The sequence below is a fragment of the Etheostoma spectabile genome, chromosome 3 (genome assembly GCF_008692095.1).
Source record: "Etheostoma spectabile isolate EspeVRDwgs_2016 chromosome 3, UIUC_Espe_1.0, whole genome shotgun sequence".
NCBI classification, from domain to species: domain Eukaryota; kingdom Metazoa; phylum Chordata; class Actinopteri; order Perciformes; family Percidae; genus Etheostoma; species Etheostoma spectabile.
The window spans coordinates 11,498,691-11,514,751 of NC_045735.1; the positions used below are offsets into that span (position 1 = coordinate 11,498,691).

The following is a 16,061-nucleotide window of genomic DNA, read 5'->3' on the forward strand; positions in this document are numbered from 1 at the left end:
GAACCACTGAAATGATTTTGTAAACATTAATTAAAGGTATAAAAGAATCTTTGGTGTTGGATCGAGCAATATTAAAATCTATGAATATCAAAAAATAAGGTTTCTGTAGTATTACTGTGTTGCTAAGGTAAGCAATGACAAAACGATTTATTACGTTTTATTGACTATAATGATATGAACTGAGTCGTGGGTTTGGTGTACCGTCACAGCCCTACTTAATAATAATTTGGTCAAAATCTGTCTCTCTGTGCCACCATAACAATTTTTGCCATGGAACTGAAAATAATCTATGCAGTATTACATTTTTTTGTAAATATGCTGAGAATGCATGGTGCTTTTCAGTTTCACCCTGTGTCATGTGAATACAGTCACACTTCCCCTCAGTCCTGTTATTTGTCTTTCTCAAGGGCACATTAGGACTTATTACTCAGGGGCCAGAGAGTGTTTGCTTCCTTCATTAATGGTCTTTCAATTGAAAATCAACTCAAACCTGCTTCTTCAAGCTGGTGGTCCGACTAAAAACAGCACTGCATTAAAAAAATGCAGTGGGCTGCGCTGCTGGATGACTTTGTGTTGCTGGACAATCCTGCATTTTTTTGTGTGAGACGCCTTTGCGCCAGGACCCCCTGTGCTAATGCAATAACACAGTGCTATTGTTGGTCTGAACACAGCATAAAGGGCCGTTTAGACTAAAGGCAGCAACGAAACCACTGTACTCTAAAACCCACTGTCTCCAATGGCTTGCGCCGGGCCACAACGGCGTTTCGAGCTGTATGTGCGCTGAATCCAGCTACAAGCGCAGCTCAAACCATGTTCGGTCTGAACGCCTATAAGCCTTGTCTATTACCACCACGCAAACTCAAAACAATGCTTTTTCCCTTCCTTACGCTGAAGAAGTTTTTTCCCAAGTTGTCAAAGTGAAACATCAATCTTTCTGAGCAGTGTTCTAGTCCAAACAGGGCTCAAGGATTAGTTGTTTTCACTGCAGCAATGAGCAGAGTACACCACAGCCTTTTTACACAGCAGCTGAGCACCTCTTGTTCTTCACAAGGCGCTGATACTACCTATTCACTTCTCAAGTGTCACAGTATGAGAGGAGCTCAAACACACAGTGTAACAGGACAAGATGTTCACTTCCAAGAGAGAGGGACGTACAAGAAGAAAGAGACAGGGAGAAGAAGCAAGAAAAGCAAGTAGAGTAAGACCGAAACAAGAGGGACAATACTCCCTGTCAACTTCTCAAATGTTGTGATCTGTGGAAAGCTCCTAAACACAATGTAACAGGACAAATTGTTCACTTCAGAGATAATTAGAGAGCGAGTGGAGAGCAAAGGAGGCAGAGAGAACACCGAGAACTTCCCAGTGTGTGTGCAGGAGAGATAAGGGATGTTTTGTTTTTGTTTTCATCAGAGAGAATCAAAAATGAAGAGAATAAGACCAGAGAGACCAAAATGATGACACTTTCTGTCTCTCTTTCTCTCTCACACACACACACACACACACACACACACACACACTGCATGCCATGGCATGCATTTGCTACCTGTCCTATTTCATTAATAATTGAGGAGTTGCAGAGTTTTGTTAGCAAGTGCATTCACATTATAGGGAGTTTCAGCCTGAGGCTGCCATCCACACTACAGTGTCTCACTCTCTGTTTTTCTTTCTATATGCAATACAGTTCTGTATATGTAGCTCTGCATGGACAGCTGACAGAGCAGAGATGCTGGATGTGTCACTATAGGACCTGTATTACTGACTCCATGGCTGACTGCTGTCTACGAAAGTGCAGGCATGCGTTTAGTCAGAAGAGCTGTGTGTGTGTGTGTGTGTGTGTGTGTGTGTGTGTGTGTGTGTGTGTGTGTGTGTGTATGTGTGTTATGGTAATGTCAATGTCCATATAGTCTGTGTAGGGAGAGCAACATGTCAGCAGAGCAGCAGCAACTCCAGCCCTGTCTATACAGGATGTATTCAAGCCCTACTGTTCAGGTATTGTCTGTTTTGGCAGTGCTCATAGCCTGACACTTAATCACTGTAGTTGAATACGGATGCAGCAGAAAATAGACTTGAAGCGTGTAAACAGCTTTTGGTCGTGGTTACGTGCAAGTGGAACACTAGTTCTTGCTGTCTTTTGTATACAGACATCTGTGTAGGTGCATGAGACACAGCTGAAATGCCTCCTGTGTTTAAACAAGCTATTGAAATGTTTAGGTTAAGCTTTGGGTGATACGGGTACTTTGTGTAACAACAGGTTATGGATTTGTTAAAATGTTTTTATCAAAAAAGCATTTCATTTGATTGTACTAAAACAATAAATGTGGAGAAGGCAGTGGTATCATATTTGGTGTGCACACTTGATGATAAATGGAGAATCATCTGTAGTAGAGCCTTACTTGTACATCAGTTAAAGGTTTACCTTTTCCTGCCCTGAAGGCAGACACACATTCCCATCTGACTTGTATAAAAAATGTAACAGTCACAGTTCCACATGTAGGATAACTGATATACAGATACAGACCTGCTGATGGGATCAGGGATGATCAGAATCCAAAAGGGACTAGGTCTTAGTTATCTTTCTTACACTTTGGAAGTTTGAGTTTTGTCCACTATAAAAACGCCTCTGCACCTTTTTATCCAACGCTTTACCTGAGTGACTGCATATCTTTCTTATTTTAGCTCACAAACTAAAATCAAACTTCTAATGAGCTCCTGAAGTTTATTTCTTTAAACTTTAGGTTCTAAAAAAATTTCTGTTGATCATGAGATGTTACATCAGTCAGACCTTTTTACTCGCTGAGCCTCTTTGTGTTATCATTCAAGGACAGAAGAAAACAACAACAACAACAAACAAACGTAATACAATCTACTTGATTCAAGCTGACTTGCAGATTGTTTGAACCAAACTACATGTGGTGAATATAGTGAAAAAAGTATTATAGGGGCCAGACAATGCATAATGTCTATGACATAAATGTCACCGTCTGCTCATGTCCACAGTAGAATACAAGGCTGTATGTGCAGACTAAAATGTGTGAAAATGAGCCATAGTCTGTGTACGCAGTAGTCTGTGTTTGTTTCTAAAATCTTCGATGTGTTGGACCATGGTGTGTGTGTGTGTGTGTGTGTGTGTGTGTGTGTGTGTGTGTGTGTGTGTGTGTGTGTGTGTGTGTGTGTGTGTGTGGACATTTGCTTACTCTCTGATGTAATGTTGTATTATCCTGTAAAGTGCTTTTAGCTGCATAAGTATTACAACAATGCTACACAAATATACTTTAACTTAAACCAAAGTCATTCTCTACTCTATTAGAAGTGTTTAATCTCTTTTTTTTGTGATTTTCTCTTCAGTGGATCAATAAAGGCTTATCTTCGGTCAGGGCATCAGTGTATAGCAAGTGGAGTTGTCTTCATGTGGTCTGCAGTCCCCTACGTGTAGTAGTAAAGTGTGTTCTTTTAGACACCTTACAGTAGACTCAGTTGTTGAAGATACAACACCGAAACATTCTCATCACCAGACAAGCCTGACTTGTTCGCAGAAGAGAAATATCTGACACTTATGACTGCTTTTTCCGATTTTAAAACCATCTTCAACTTCTCTCTCGGATTATCCTTTTTAATTTAAAGGTGTAAATCGATGTCCTGGCTAGCCTTTGTTGTGTCTTTCCTTGTCTCTGACTGTTGACTGTCCAACCGAGGGCTCTCAACTGCTCTTGCTCGCCTCCCTTTCTCCATCCATTCATTTTTAATGCGAGCATGGCAAAGTCTTTAAGAGAAAGAGACAAGCCACACATCCCAATTAACTACATCAGGCTACACATCTCTCCTTTTCTTTCTCTGTCTGTCTCACTGTCTTTCTCTCTCGTTCCCTCAGTTCTCCTTTCCTTGAATAATGGATAGTTTCAAACCAGACACACTCCTCCCTTTTTCGTCTTGATCCTTCTCACTAGGACATCAGAAGCAATGGATAATGGAAGCACATGTGTTGTCTGTTTTATCTTGTTTAATCATGCTCCCTTCCTCCTTCTATCTCTTCTTTGTCTTCCCCACTTTTCCTGCCCTTTTTTACTCTGTTTTCTTAAATCTGGGGGAAGAGAGAGAGAGAGAATAAGGGCGAGGGGGAGGTTTCATCAGGTGAATGCTGATCTGCAGTAATGACTGAGAGACAGCGGGGGGATTATTGTGCAATATTGTCACGGGTCTTGTCTGGAGTCTGGAAATACAAAGTGACAATATTGCATGATAATCCAAGGGTCATGACAAGTTCACCATTGCTTTTATGAAGTAATTGCCATATGCCAGCCACTGTGGCAGTTAAGTACATTTTATTTAGACATGCAAGGTATTTGTCATGATGTTGTTGGTGCATGTCACGCATTCTCTAAGTATAAGAAGAATAAAGAGAATATAAACAATACAAGTATAAACCTATACACACAGTGTGTATTAATAAAGATAAAAATAAATAATAAAATAAGTTAAACGGTAGTAAAAAGAAACGCTACAGCAGAGTAAGTACAGTGGCATTAGGAACCAGAGGTGGAGTGTGGAGAGAGTGAGGGTGTTTTCCGGTCCTTGTTGATAAGGCTAGTGGCGGAGGGGAAAAAAACTATTTCATGTGGCGTGTGGTTGTGGTCCTGATGGACCTCAGCCTCCTGCCAGAGGGGAGTGGTTCAAAGAGTTTGTGCCCGGGTTGGGCGGGGTCAGCCACAATCTTTTCAGCATGCTTCAGAGTCCTGGCGGCGTACAGGTCCTGGAGCGGCGGCAGATTGCAGCCAATCTCCTTCTCAGCCGACTGAATGACACACTGCAGTCTGCCCTTGTCCTTGGCAGTGGCAGCAGCGTACCAGATGTTGATGGAGGATGTGAGGATGGACTCAATGATGGCTGTGTAGAAGTGCACCATCATTGTCTGTGGCAGGTTGAATTTTGTCAGCTGCCACAGGAAGTACATCCTCTGTTGTCCTTTCTTGAATAGGGAGCTGATGTTCAGCTCCCACTTGAGGGCCGTGGGAGATGAAAGTTCCCAGGAAGCGGAAAGATTCCACAGTGTCAATTGTGGAGCAACAGGGTGGTGGGGGCATATGAGGCTGGGTTCTTCCTGAAGTCCACAACCATCTCTGCTTTCTTTAGAGCGTTGAGCTCAAAGTTCTTTAGGTTGCACCAGGTCACCAGGTGGTCAGCCTACCAACTGTAGGCGGACTCATCTCCATTGGAGATGCGTCCGATGAGGGAGGTGTTGTCCGCAAACTTTGGTACAAGATAAAAGATACACATTAATCAAGTGTTCAGAAAGTCAATCCCAATCTAACACAAAAATCAATGTTTGTAGCATACCTGGCATCCATACTTTTGTGTGGTGTGCAACTGCCCTCATCCTGTAGATGTCATGTTCTATGAAGATATCTCATAGCAGAAAAAAATATCTATAGCATTAAATGATAAGGGAAAGTGTTTTTTTATTGTCTCAATCTTTTGCACATATTCTAAATAGCAATACAGACAGACATTCCCGGTCAAAAGAGGAAGAATTTTCTCATTGGTAGTTGCCTCAATAGACCATTACCATGTTATTCACAAATATGTTTTGTGTTTTCAGCAAATATCACTTTGGAAGACTGGAGGATCTGTTGCAGTACCACTCTTACTATCATTTCTTACTATCATGGTTACAGCTTTTACACCTTATGCATATTCCAAACTAAATATGGCTAGTCTCTGCATGTTTGGTTGGTGCTGTTAAAAGACATTAAAGGAAACCTCAATATCTGAGGTAGAATTTGAGGGAAAATGGGTACAACAAAAAGATCAAACACATCACTTACAGATTGATCATACCCAACCGTGCAAGATGACAGGATTTTCTTGTGAACATTAAATTAATGATAACATTTTGCCTTGCTCAAAAGGATTCCTTATGTGATGTAAAGCTTGAGTTATTTGTACAATCAAACTGAATTAGATGTTCTCTGTTCTCTGTTTTACTCATTCATAAGTGAGTTTAACACTGCAGGCGACAGCACTTGTTTTCTCTTGCTTAAGAGGGTTAAATGAGGTTGCATTTTGCTTCGCTCTACAGACTGTCATCTAGTTTGCAAATTATAAATGTTAAGGGGGTTTGGGTTTATTGACAGACTGGACAGCAGCAAAAAATAGAACACACCTAGATAGACAGGCAGGCAGACATGCACACACATTTCAGCGAGTGTTACCTCCTCTGGCCTCTCCTGGCTTAGTGTGCCGTGCCATGTCGTGCCTAGCCGTGTGTTGTGATGCGTGATCTAGTGGAGCTAACGGAAGCACATGTGTTGTCTGCTAACTCTGATTAATGTAACAGACTAACAGACTATACTCCCCCTTCCCTCTCTGGCTTATTTTTTCACTGGCTGCCCTGCTGTCCTGACTTCCCCTCTTACATGTATGTCTGCACTCAGTCTCTGTTTAAAACCTGGGCCTTGAAAAAGATGAGAGAGTCATTATATATAGCATATAGTGCATTGGTGTTTATAAAGTAAACAATGTGGGTTAAAATTGTACAAAACTAGCTGTGTGGGGGTTAGTGCAACACTTGTCGGTGATTGGCCGGAACATGGTTTGTAGTATTTTGGTGCACAGCCTGTGCCCCTAGTGTTTGTTTGATGACTCCTGTGTTGTCTCCCGAGACCGTACTCTATCAGAGTGTATTCAAGGGGCAGGCAGCTAGCGGATCAAGGAGAGATGCCTACGATTTGAGACAAAAAGGAAATTGCGCTGAAACCATGCAGGAACTCATAGTGCACCTTTTAAACTAGTGATTTAACAAATTGAGTTGCACCATTTAAAACATAATGACTTAGTTTGTAGCTTAAGAATTTAGTAATGTGTAAATTGTTTGCCAGAAAGCATCAATAGAGTCGTTGAATTAAAAACATTTAACAATTTAAACAGGAAGTTATTGTAGCATCAGAAGCTCTTAACATACAGGCCAAAAATGAACAGTTTAAAGGGTCTGTTAAACCCAACTGACAATTCTTTGTAAATGCGGGTATGACTGTTTTATTTGTGTAAACATAAAATATGTGTTTTAGAGCTAGTAGTATTCATTCAGTTTAGAATGAGTGGGACATGTCAGATTGTGCTACCCTAACCAGTGTTATTAGTCATTTAGTGTAAAGTTATTGGCGTAAGTGTTTTGTCTTGTTTTATTGAAACATTTTTAGTGAAATGTAATTGTAAATAGTTCCAGTTTAGGTTCCATTTAGACTAAGTTTCAGGTCAGATATGTTGACCATATTCCATATTACCATTTTTTACGCTTCCATCTAAACAGGTCATACATTGTCAAGCTCAGTTTTGTCAGTTGGTTCAGTTAGCTATGCAACTGTGATAAGACTTTTTGTCTGCAGGAGAATGAAATTCAAACCGGTGTGTCACTCAGTCAGATGCAACTTCAAGGCTCCACACAATCCTATACTACACAGATGCGTCAACTAAATGTGCATATAACTAATATTGCTGTATTTTTTGTGTTGCTTTTGGTGATAAATTAGGCCTCACTTTTCAGTGCCTCTGATATTGACTGTAAAAATCTACCTGGCTGCAGTCGCCAGGCAGTTCTGGAGATGAGCAGATAGCTAACTTTTAGAAAATACATTAAGACAAGTAGGCTGATTGGTTGACTCCCACATGAACAAACCCCCCCCCACACACACACACGGAACTAAATGGACACAGACAGTCTTCTGCCTGCTGCTCCTCAGGCTAGTTGTTTGTTGTTTTGTGGGCTGTGCCGTGCCGTGCTGTGCTGTGCCTTGCCCTGTGTTTGGATGTGATTTGATGCGTGGCCAAGTGCCAGTCGAGGCAGCCATAGGTGATTCTTTCCCTGCCACTGCCCTTTCCATGCTTCCACGCAAAGGAGCAAGTGAGGTAGGCGGCCAGGCAGACAAGCAGGATAATATAACGGGATGGGAAGAAGGGAGGGCAGCCAGTCAGCCGACAAACATGCAACCCTGGATTATACAGGGGGTATAAACCCTCACTTTATTGTAGTCCCAAATGTTTATTACTACTTCCATGGCTCCATCTCCCCTGTGACACATGGTTCAAACCCATTCTTCCTGCACCTTGTCTGCTCTGCTGACTTCCTCTTGATTTTCTGTTTTTTTTACTGTAACTGATCATTTCAACCTCTGCTGCCAGCATGCACACACACATACTTCATCACTCACACACACATATTTCATGCGTTTGCAATTGACTGGGGATTCCTATGTGCTACTCTTCCATAGATTGCAGCAACCCAGAGACTGGCCATGTCACACACTTTGATTCATCCACTCTACAGTACAGTATGCCCCTGATCTGTCTGCCCCCTCCCTTCTCTCCTCTCGCTACTCGCACGCCAGCCCCCCCTCCTTCCTTTGCACTTCCCTTTATCCCTTGTGACCGCTTCAACCCCTCCCTTTTCACTCCTCCACACACACCCAGATACACACAAATACACACCCAGATAAACAGACATAGAAACACATTATTTCACAAAGACACGCACACTGTGCTGTGGTCAAGGAAATACTCAAAATATTCACACACACATCTACACTCATGCACTTGCTCACACACTTGTCATGTGATGTGTGGTGCACCAAGGGGCCCAGATAAGTGGAATCTCAGTGTTGGCTCTCGCTACACTGAGCACCACAGGGGGTCTTTATCGTCGCGAAAATCAACAAAGCCACAGTCACGAAGCGCAGTCTCGATCACACACACAAACACGAGCGCACACACACACACACACACACACACACATAAGGCATTTTAACGCACACACCGTCAACACAAAAAACAAAAGCGCTCACGTGCACACAAACTGACAAAAGCTCACAAAAACATTCTCGTTTTGACACGCAAAGACAAGAGCACAGCTGGACAATGTTTTCAGTGGGACACACACACTCCACAAGCTCTCACGCACTGTCACAGTCCAAAAAAGAAAACAGTTTAGAAAAATTAGGGGGGGGGGGGCAAAACAAGGATAGATCCCTCAACTGCTTAATCCCTTCTTAAATGCTTGCGTGATCTATCTGTGAAATCACAGACATGATAGACAGACAGAGAGAGAAGCCGGATGATGTGCCAGCAAAGCAGATGGAAATGGGCACGCATTTGTTAGATTGAAAGAGGAAAAGTTTGAAATAAAAAGTTTAAGAGGATCCAGGTATGATGTGAGGCAGAACTCCTGCCTTTGTTTTTTTCTCTCTATCTGCCGCCCATGATCACATCACTTGATTTAACCTAATCCTAATGCCTCTAATCCCCCAAGCACCAAAAACACCTAAGTGCCTTGTACATCACAGCATCTTTCAACAGAATTCACTGGGTGCCGAATTGTGCCGCAAAATAATATTTCTGTGACTGCGTTTGTGAGCGTGGGTTGTAGTTTTTGTTACCTCTGCTTTCCAAAATCACACAAGTGTATTTAGGTTTTCAAATACTTATGATTAGAAAACAGATTCTTTAGTCTGTCTAATTGTGAAGATCTGTTGGGGTCTGCTGCCTATAACACACACACACTACATGTTTCTGCCTGCGTATAGCCGGCATAATGTCTCTCCTTCATCAAAAGCCTTGACCTTCTACTTATCTAATAAGTGCAACTAAGTGAATTTTTGTTGTTGTCAGGTTTTGGCTAGGCTGATATTGACTGATCTGTTGGTTGTACCAAGTACCAAGCAATTGCATTGCAAAAGCCAGAGATAAGTTTAATGGAATTTAGAAATACCCAAAGAAACACTGGAAAAGTAGGCCTTGCAAACGGGTCAGTTGTAACACAAAGGAAAAAAGGTAGAGGAGCTGTTTGATGCTGAAAAGTGAGAACATTTGATTTGGTAAAAGAACAAAACTCAATCCAAGTCTTTTTCGTATCTTTAAGTACCTGCTTTTGTTGTCAAAAAACAAAGTACCATGCTCATAATAGCTCTTCTAGCTTCTCTTAAAATACCTGTACTTCATAACAAACCACAAACATGTTATGTTTCCTATTGCGTTAATTTTTTATTCATTTGTGATGTGGAAACTGCGTGTTTTCGGTGCGTGTGCACAGTGCATGCTCGTGTGTGTAAGTGGCTGTATCAGTTTTGGGTCATGGAATGCATGTTTGGGTGTGTGTATAAACATACATGTGGGTGTGTATCTGGTGCCTGCATGTATGTGTGTGTAACATGAAAAAGGTCTGTGTTCGTGACAGAGACCCACCCCTGGTGTTTAGATGGTCCAGATGGGTCAGGGCAGCTGTTGCTGAGGAGGCAGAGGTGGACGAAGGGGAGGAGCAGGGAGATAAGGAGGACAGGGGGAAAAGGTTGTTTAGGAAGAGGAGAAGAAAGGAGAAATGGACAATTGGAGAAAAAAGGATGCTAGGAGGAGACGGAAGATTAGTAAAAGATGAAGGAGGTGGCGTGAAAGTAGCAGCAGAGAAAGTGGGAAAAATTTGATTTTTTTATGTGTCTTGTCAGCATAGTGGCCCATCTCAACCCTCAGTACATGAGACAATGAACGCAGACATTTGCACACAGACACACACGCAGACAGTCAGGGAGTTAAAAAGGCATCACGTAAATTAATTATGTTTCTCATCCTGGCAAGACACCAGCCACCCAAAGCATGCCCCCACCCTGTCGCCCCAACTGCACCCTCTGCACCACTCCACTCCTCCTAAATGTTTCACATCAGGCGAGAGGTAATAGCCCCATGTTTTATTGATGGAGCATTGAGGAATTGTGGCGATAACATGGATTGTTGAGGGGGTCCAAGTCACAAAACACACACACACACACACACACACACAGAGCAGTCTTGGTACCTGTTAGCTGTAGACACAAGCCAGAGGTTCGTGGCCCTATCTTGTACCCATTGCAGCACAAGGAAAAGCCAGACGCAAGTGTCTTTGCTAGTTTAAGACCAACGCAATGTCAATTTCCCATCCAGCGCCCACGTCATTTAAATAGCAAATGCACCTGCGCCCATCTTTGCATCAATGGGCGTGCTGGTCTTACAGGGAGGTATGTTCAGGTGCATTCTTGGTAGATTGCTATCTTGAAGGAGCGGAAAGTGATCTTGCCATTGACCAACAAAAACCTGGTTTAAAGTCAATAACGCAGCATTTCATTGTTATTTTTACACCTGCTTCACCTTGTGGAGTTTTGGTGGCATAGACTTTTAAAGGGAATGAAGGATGACACTGATTGATTTTGTTTTTTGTTTTTTTGCATGTTATGCCCAAAACACACCTATTATTAATTAAGATACTATTAATTAAGATAAGTACATCCCTTTTGAACCATGCGCCTAGCGCACAGACCCTTTTTTCCACAGTTTAAACTAGCATAAGTGAATTTGTACACGCCCTAAACGCACCTGTGCCAGGCGCTTTACGCTGTGCGCTTAGATAGTTAAAATAGGACCCTCTGTTACAGTAAGAGGTGGATGACTCAATGTTTAATAAGATTGTGACTACTACATCACCAATGTACCCTGAGGCATTATGCATGTTTTGCCTAGTTACAAATAGCATGTTGACTTTTTAATAAACTCTTTTGTAATAGATATTTATTAACTCTGTATATATTAGAATAATCATTACCAGATTAATTAAACCTCAAGAGTATAAGAGCTGTATGTGTCTTGAAATGTAACGTTTTTGCCCCTTTTGGCAACAGTCTAGCATGCTAATGGAGTCAATCATGAGTCAGAATGAAAGAGAAACACAAGAGAAGCCATAGAAGTGATGTGTGCACTAGAGGACAAAGATGTTTTGTGTGTGAAGAGAAGCATCTATTGGCTGCTGGCATGAAACATTTAAAAGACAACGCAACATTTTTCCTCCTCCTCCCTCATCTTTTCACTCTTTTTCTATCACTTCCTTGTTTCATTCAAACCACCCTTGTCTCTCTCCTCCTCCTCTTAGGTAGTAGTTGTCTGTGCGTGTGTGTTTGTGAGAGAGCCAGTGGAGGGGTTAGTTTTGTGGTTTCACTGCTAAGTGAACGTGTCAGTGCCCAGAGCAAAGGGTCTCCCTGAGGGGCCAAACTCAGTCACGGGAGCACACAGCCTGCTGGTGGCACAGCCATTCTGCCCCCTGTGTGTGTGTGTGTGTGTGTGTGTGTGTGTGTGTGTGTGTGTGTGTGTGTGTGTGTGTGTGTGTGTGTGTGTGTGTGTGTGTGTGTGTGTGTGCGTGCGTGCGCGCGCGTGCGTGCGCGTGCGTGCGCGCCATTGTGTGTTGAGAGGGTAAGTTTCCTGTCTTTCTCAAGATGATTAAATGAGTAAATTTGCTTTTGTATGCGTCTGTCTATGCCTGTCCTTTTATTTGTACCTGCGTACATGTTTGTGCTCATATCAATTGTGGGTTTTAATGTGTATATCTGTTGTCAGTCTGTGCGTATTTGGGTGTGTGTGTGTTTCTGTCTGTGCCTTTCATCTGTCCTTGTGTGTCAAGCCATAGCTAAGGCACGATTCAGCCCACAGGTCACTTTAACATTTTATATTGCCCCCTTGTCTGTCTTCATGACTGCATCACACACAAATGTACGGCATAAGCATTTTTGGATAACGTTCTCACACACTTAGTATTTAAAAAAAAAAAGAAGAAAGTATTTGCTTGTTTAATACTTCCCTGGTGATTCTCATTGAGTATCTGGACTTGTGATATGTTTTTGCTAATGTACATTTTCTGGCTTTCTCATGTACAGTACTTTTGGAGTGTATTTACCATGTCTGTGCTCTATTTGAACCTTTTTATGAGATGGTGGATCAAATATTGGTCTTTATTAACATCTATAGACGTACGTACGCTTGTAATTTTTAGGGGAAAGACAAGAAGTCCCTTTGATGGGAACTGAGAGAGAGAAAGTTATATGTAGTCAATGGAGAATCTGAGAGAGATGCTCTATCTTCTTAAATGTGTCACCTGTCAATCATGGGTTACATCAAAAGCACTTGCAAGTATTGCTGCATGTTTAGTCTGCCTGTCTTGTCTACCACCCTGTCATTCTTTTTGACTTATCCCTTACCAAAACAAAGAAGGAAACAAGAGAGGCAGAGGGAGAAAGCCAAAAGACGGCAAGAATTCATTCAATGAGAGCCATTTCAGTATCTTTCAGTACTATTAAAGGAATACACCACCATTTTTGAAATAGGGCTTATCACAGTCTCCCCTAGCTGTAGATACTGTAGGTGAGCCAACTCATTTTTTGTCTCATTGCATGCATTGTTTTAGTCCGATGCAACATCGGCAGGGCCGTTGCTAGTTAGCTTAGCGTAGTGAATGGACTCCTATGTTGCCGGTTAGCATGTTGTGAGTAAAAGTAAGCCAACAAAAAAACAACACCAACCTAATTACTTCTTGTGGTCTGCATATTCACGAGTACAAATAGCAATGCAGATTAAGACTAGACAATTTCCTAGGCAGATATTGATTTGAGACTATATTGGGTGGAAGCACAGCCGAAGCACTACTACATGGCGCCGAGATATCACGCCAAAAACAAAAAACAACACTACCATGACTCCATGTTGCTGTTGGCCTGGGGGGGAAAAGGTTATGCGGTCAACAAAACAAATTAGTTTGTTAATTTTTAGAGCATGAATGTCTGGTCTGAATGTGGCACTGGAGAGAAGGCAAATCAATAGGTTTCTTATCCTGTTAGTAGTTTTTGAGATAATTTGGTCACAGTCCAAACTAGTGGATGGCAAATGGACATGGCATGTATGTGCCTTAACAGCAGTAAATAAATGATCTGTTCTGTTTTCCTTCCCAAGAATGTCAGCTTTATTTGCACGCGTCTTTTACCTTGTTTACATCATGTCGCAGTCATCATATCAGCTTTCTAACATGGGAGCTGTCAGCATGTCATCCAAATATCAGCTGCCTCTCTGCCACATATCATAAAGATGAAAGCCCAGGGATGTGATCTTATCCTTCATAAGCCTGAAAGAAGTGACAACAGCTTGGAGAGAACACACTGACATGCACAGAGAAAGAAAGACCATTTTGGGAGATGTTTTTTTTCCAACAGACAGCAGTAAATACAATATCTGAAGGAAGTATCAGAGTATCTTTGAACTGCTGACAGATAAAAAAGATGTTTTTGACTCCAGAGCATGATTGTGATGGATAATGAGGCCGGTAGTTTTCAGACCTAAATGTTTTCATAGACAGCTCTGATACTTCATTTGTAAAGGTCCTATACAATAAACCATTAAAAAGTCTATGCTATTTCTACACTCATCCTCTTCCAAGATATATATTCATTATTATCTTCACTTGTTTTTGTTTTCAACAAATTGTGTATCCAAATACAATACACAATTTATATGGGCTCTTAAGGCAATAATATGATGATAGTCATCATGGAAACATTAATTGGTCATGTGATAAGGGCTGGGAATTTTTTTCTCCACAAAACCCTATAAAAATAAAGTGCAATACATTTACGATAAACTTGCCTCAAACTTCAACAAAGAAAACCTTGTAAGTCTCATATCCATTTTGATAAATTGGACCAACTGTACCAACTTGATTATTCCCATAGTATTAAAGAAAACAGCACCAGTGATAGGGCTTCCCATTTTTAAAAATGAGTTGTGTTCTTTCTTATTTTGGCCAGCCGTTTGTTTTAAAGGTCCAGAAAAACTATTTTTTTAATCAACTATGAAAATTTAAATTGGGCAGTGATCAATTGAAAAAAGATGAAAAAAATGTTTTAGCAACATTTGCATCAGAATCTGATGAGGTTGTTTGCTTATTCTTAATCAAATCTGATCACAGTTTTTGAGTGTTTAACTCTTAATAAATAATACAAAAGTATGTGGTTTGAAACCAAGTTTTCTGGGGCTTTAAAAGTCAGATGTTTTGTACATAGTTGTACTTCTGTGGTTACTTCTAAATTTTAATTTTAAATTTTAATTTTTAAGATTATTTTTAAAACATTTTAGACCTCCATTTCCACAAGATCGATGAAGACATGAAAGGGGAGAGAGAGGGGGAGTGACATGCAGCAAAAGGGCCGCAGGTCGGAGCCGATCCCGCGGCCGCTGTGCTGAGGAGCAAACCTCTACATGTGTGTGCCTGCTCCACCAACCGAGCCAACCCGGACACATTATTATTATTGTTATTGTCATTGTTATCATTTCCAACAAATTGTGTTCATTTTCTTCTCAGATGGAACGCGGTGAGACGGCGTGTTGCTACTGCGGTGTAAGCTACCTCATTTTCAACGAGTTCCATCAGCTCCACACTCGACTGGCTCAGTTGGATGAAAAGCTCCAGGAACTGAGAGAGACCACCCAGAGAGAGAAGGCCCAGCGAGAGGCATTGGAGCTGGGCAGGCTGGAGTGGGAGAAGGCATTTCACCTGCAAGTCCAGAGACAGACAGAAGAGGAAGAGAAGCGCACAAGAGACGAGCTAGAAGAGAGGAACAAAGACACAGTGAGAGCTCTTAGAGAGCAGTTTGAACAAAAACATGAGAAGCAGAGGCGGGAGATGAAAGAGTGGTATCAGAAAATCAGTGAAGAAAAAGAGAGACAACTTAGAAGAGAGCTGGGAAACTTGGAGGCGGAGACACTGAGGAAGCAGCAAGAAGAGCTAAACAGGATGACCAAGGAGCGAGAGAAAGTTCTGAATGACGCACTTCAAAAGGCCAATAAAGATTTAGACGAGCTGAGAAAATACTCCCAACAGCTGGAAGAGAGGTGAGGTTTGCATGTGTTTGTCTGTGCTTCCCGTCCCTGGTGTGAAATGATCTCTAATGCCAGGCTTCATGTGGGCAATTATCCTGTGAGTCACGCTGTTAACACAAAAACACACAAACACACACTCAGACAAATCAGACATGTATCCCACTAGCTGGTGTGTGTCTTTGAATCTCTGACACAGACCCTGGTGTACAATTATGCATTCCACTGTCATCTTCAACGCCTCCATCATCACATACATTACCTGGAAAAGGGCAAATAGATATACTGTATGAGGCTCGGTAAAACGTCTGTTTGGGTTTTTTGAGGACATTTTACCGATTAAATCCTCAAGCAATTTAATT

The 16,061-nt window shown here is 41.7% G+C and overlaps 1 protein-coding gene across 1 annotated transcript in view; it reads left to right on the forward strand.

The window, feature by feature from the left end:
• The window catches only part of lekr1 (Leucine-, glutamate- and lysine-rich protein 1), an 81,106-nt gene that overhangs the window by 10,012 nt on the left and 55,033 nt on the right, over positions 1 to 16,061 (forward strand). The window contains exon 3 of the mRNA XM_032504599.1: positions 15,185 to 15,714. Coding sequence (XP_032360490.1) covers positions 15,185 to 15,714 — 530 coding nt within the window. The remainder of the gene's footprint in view (positions 1 to 15,184; positions 15,715 to 16,061) is intronic.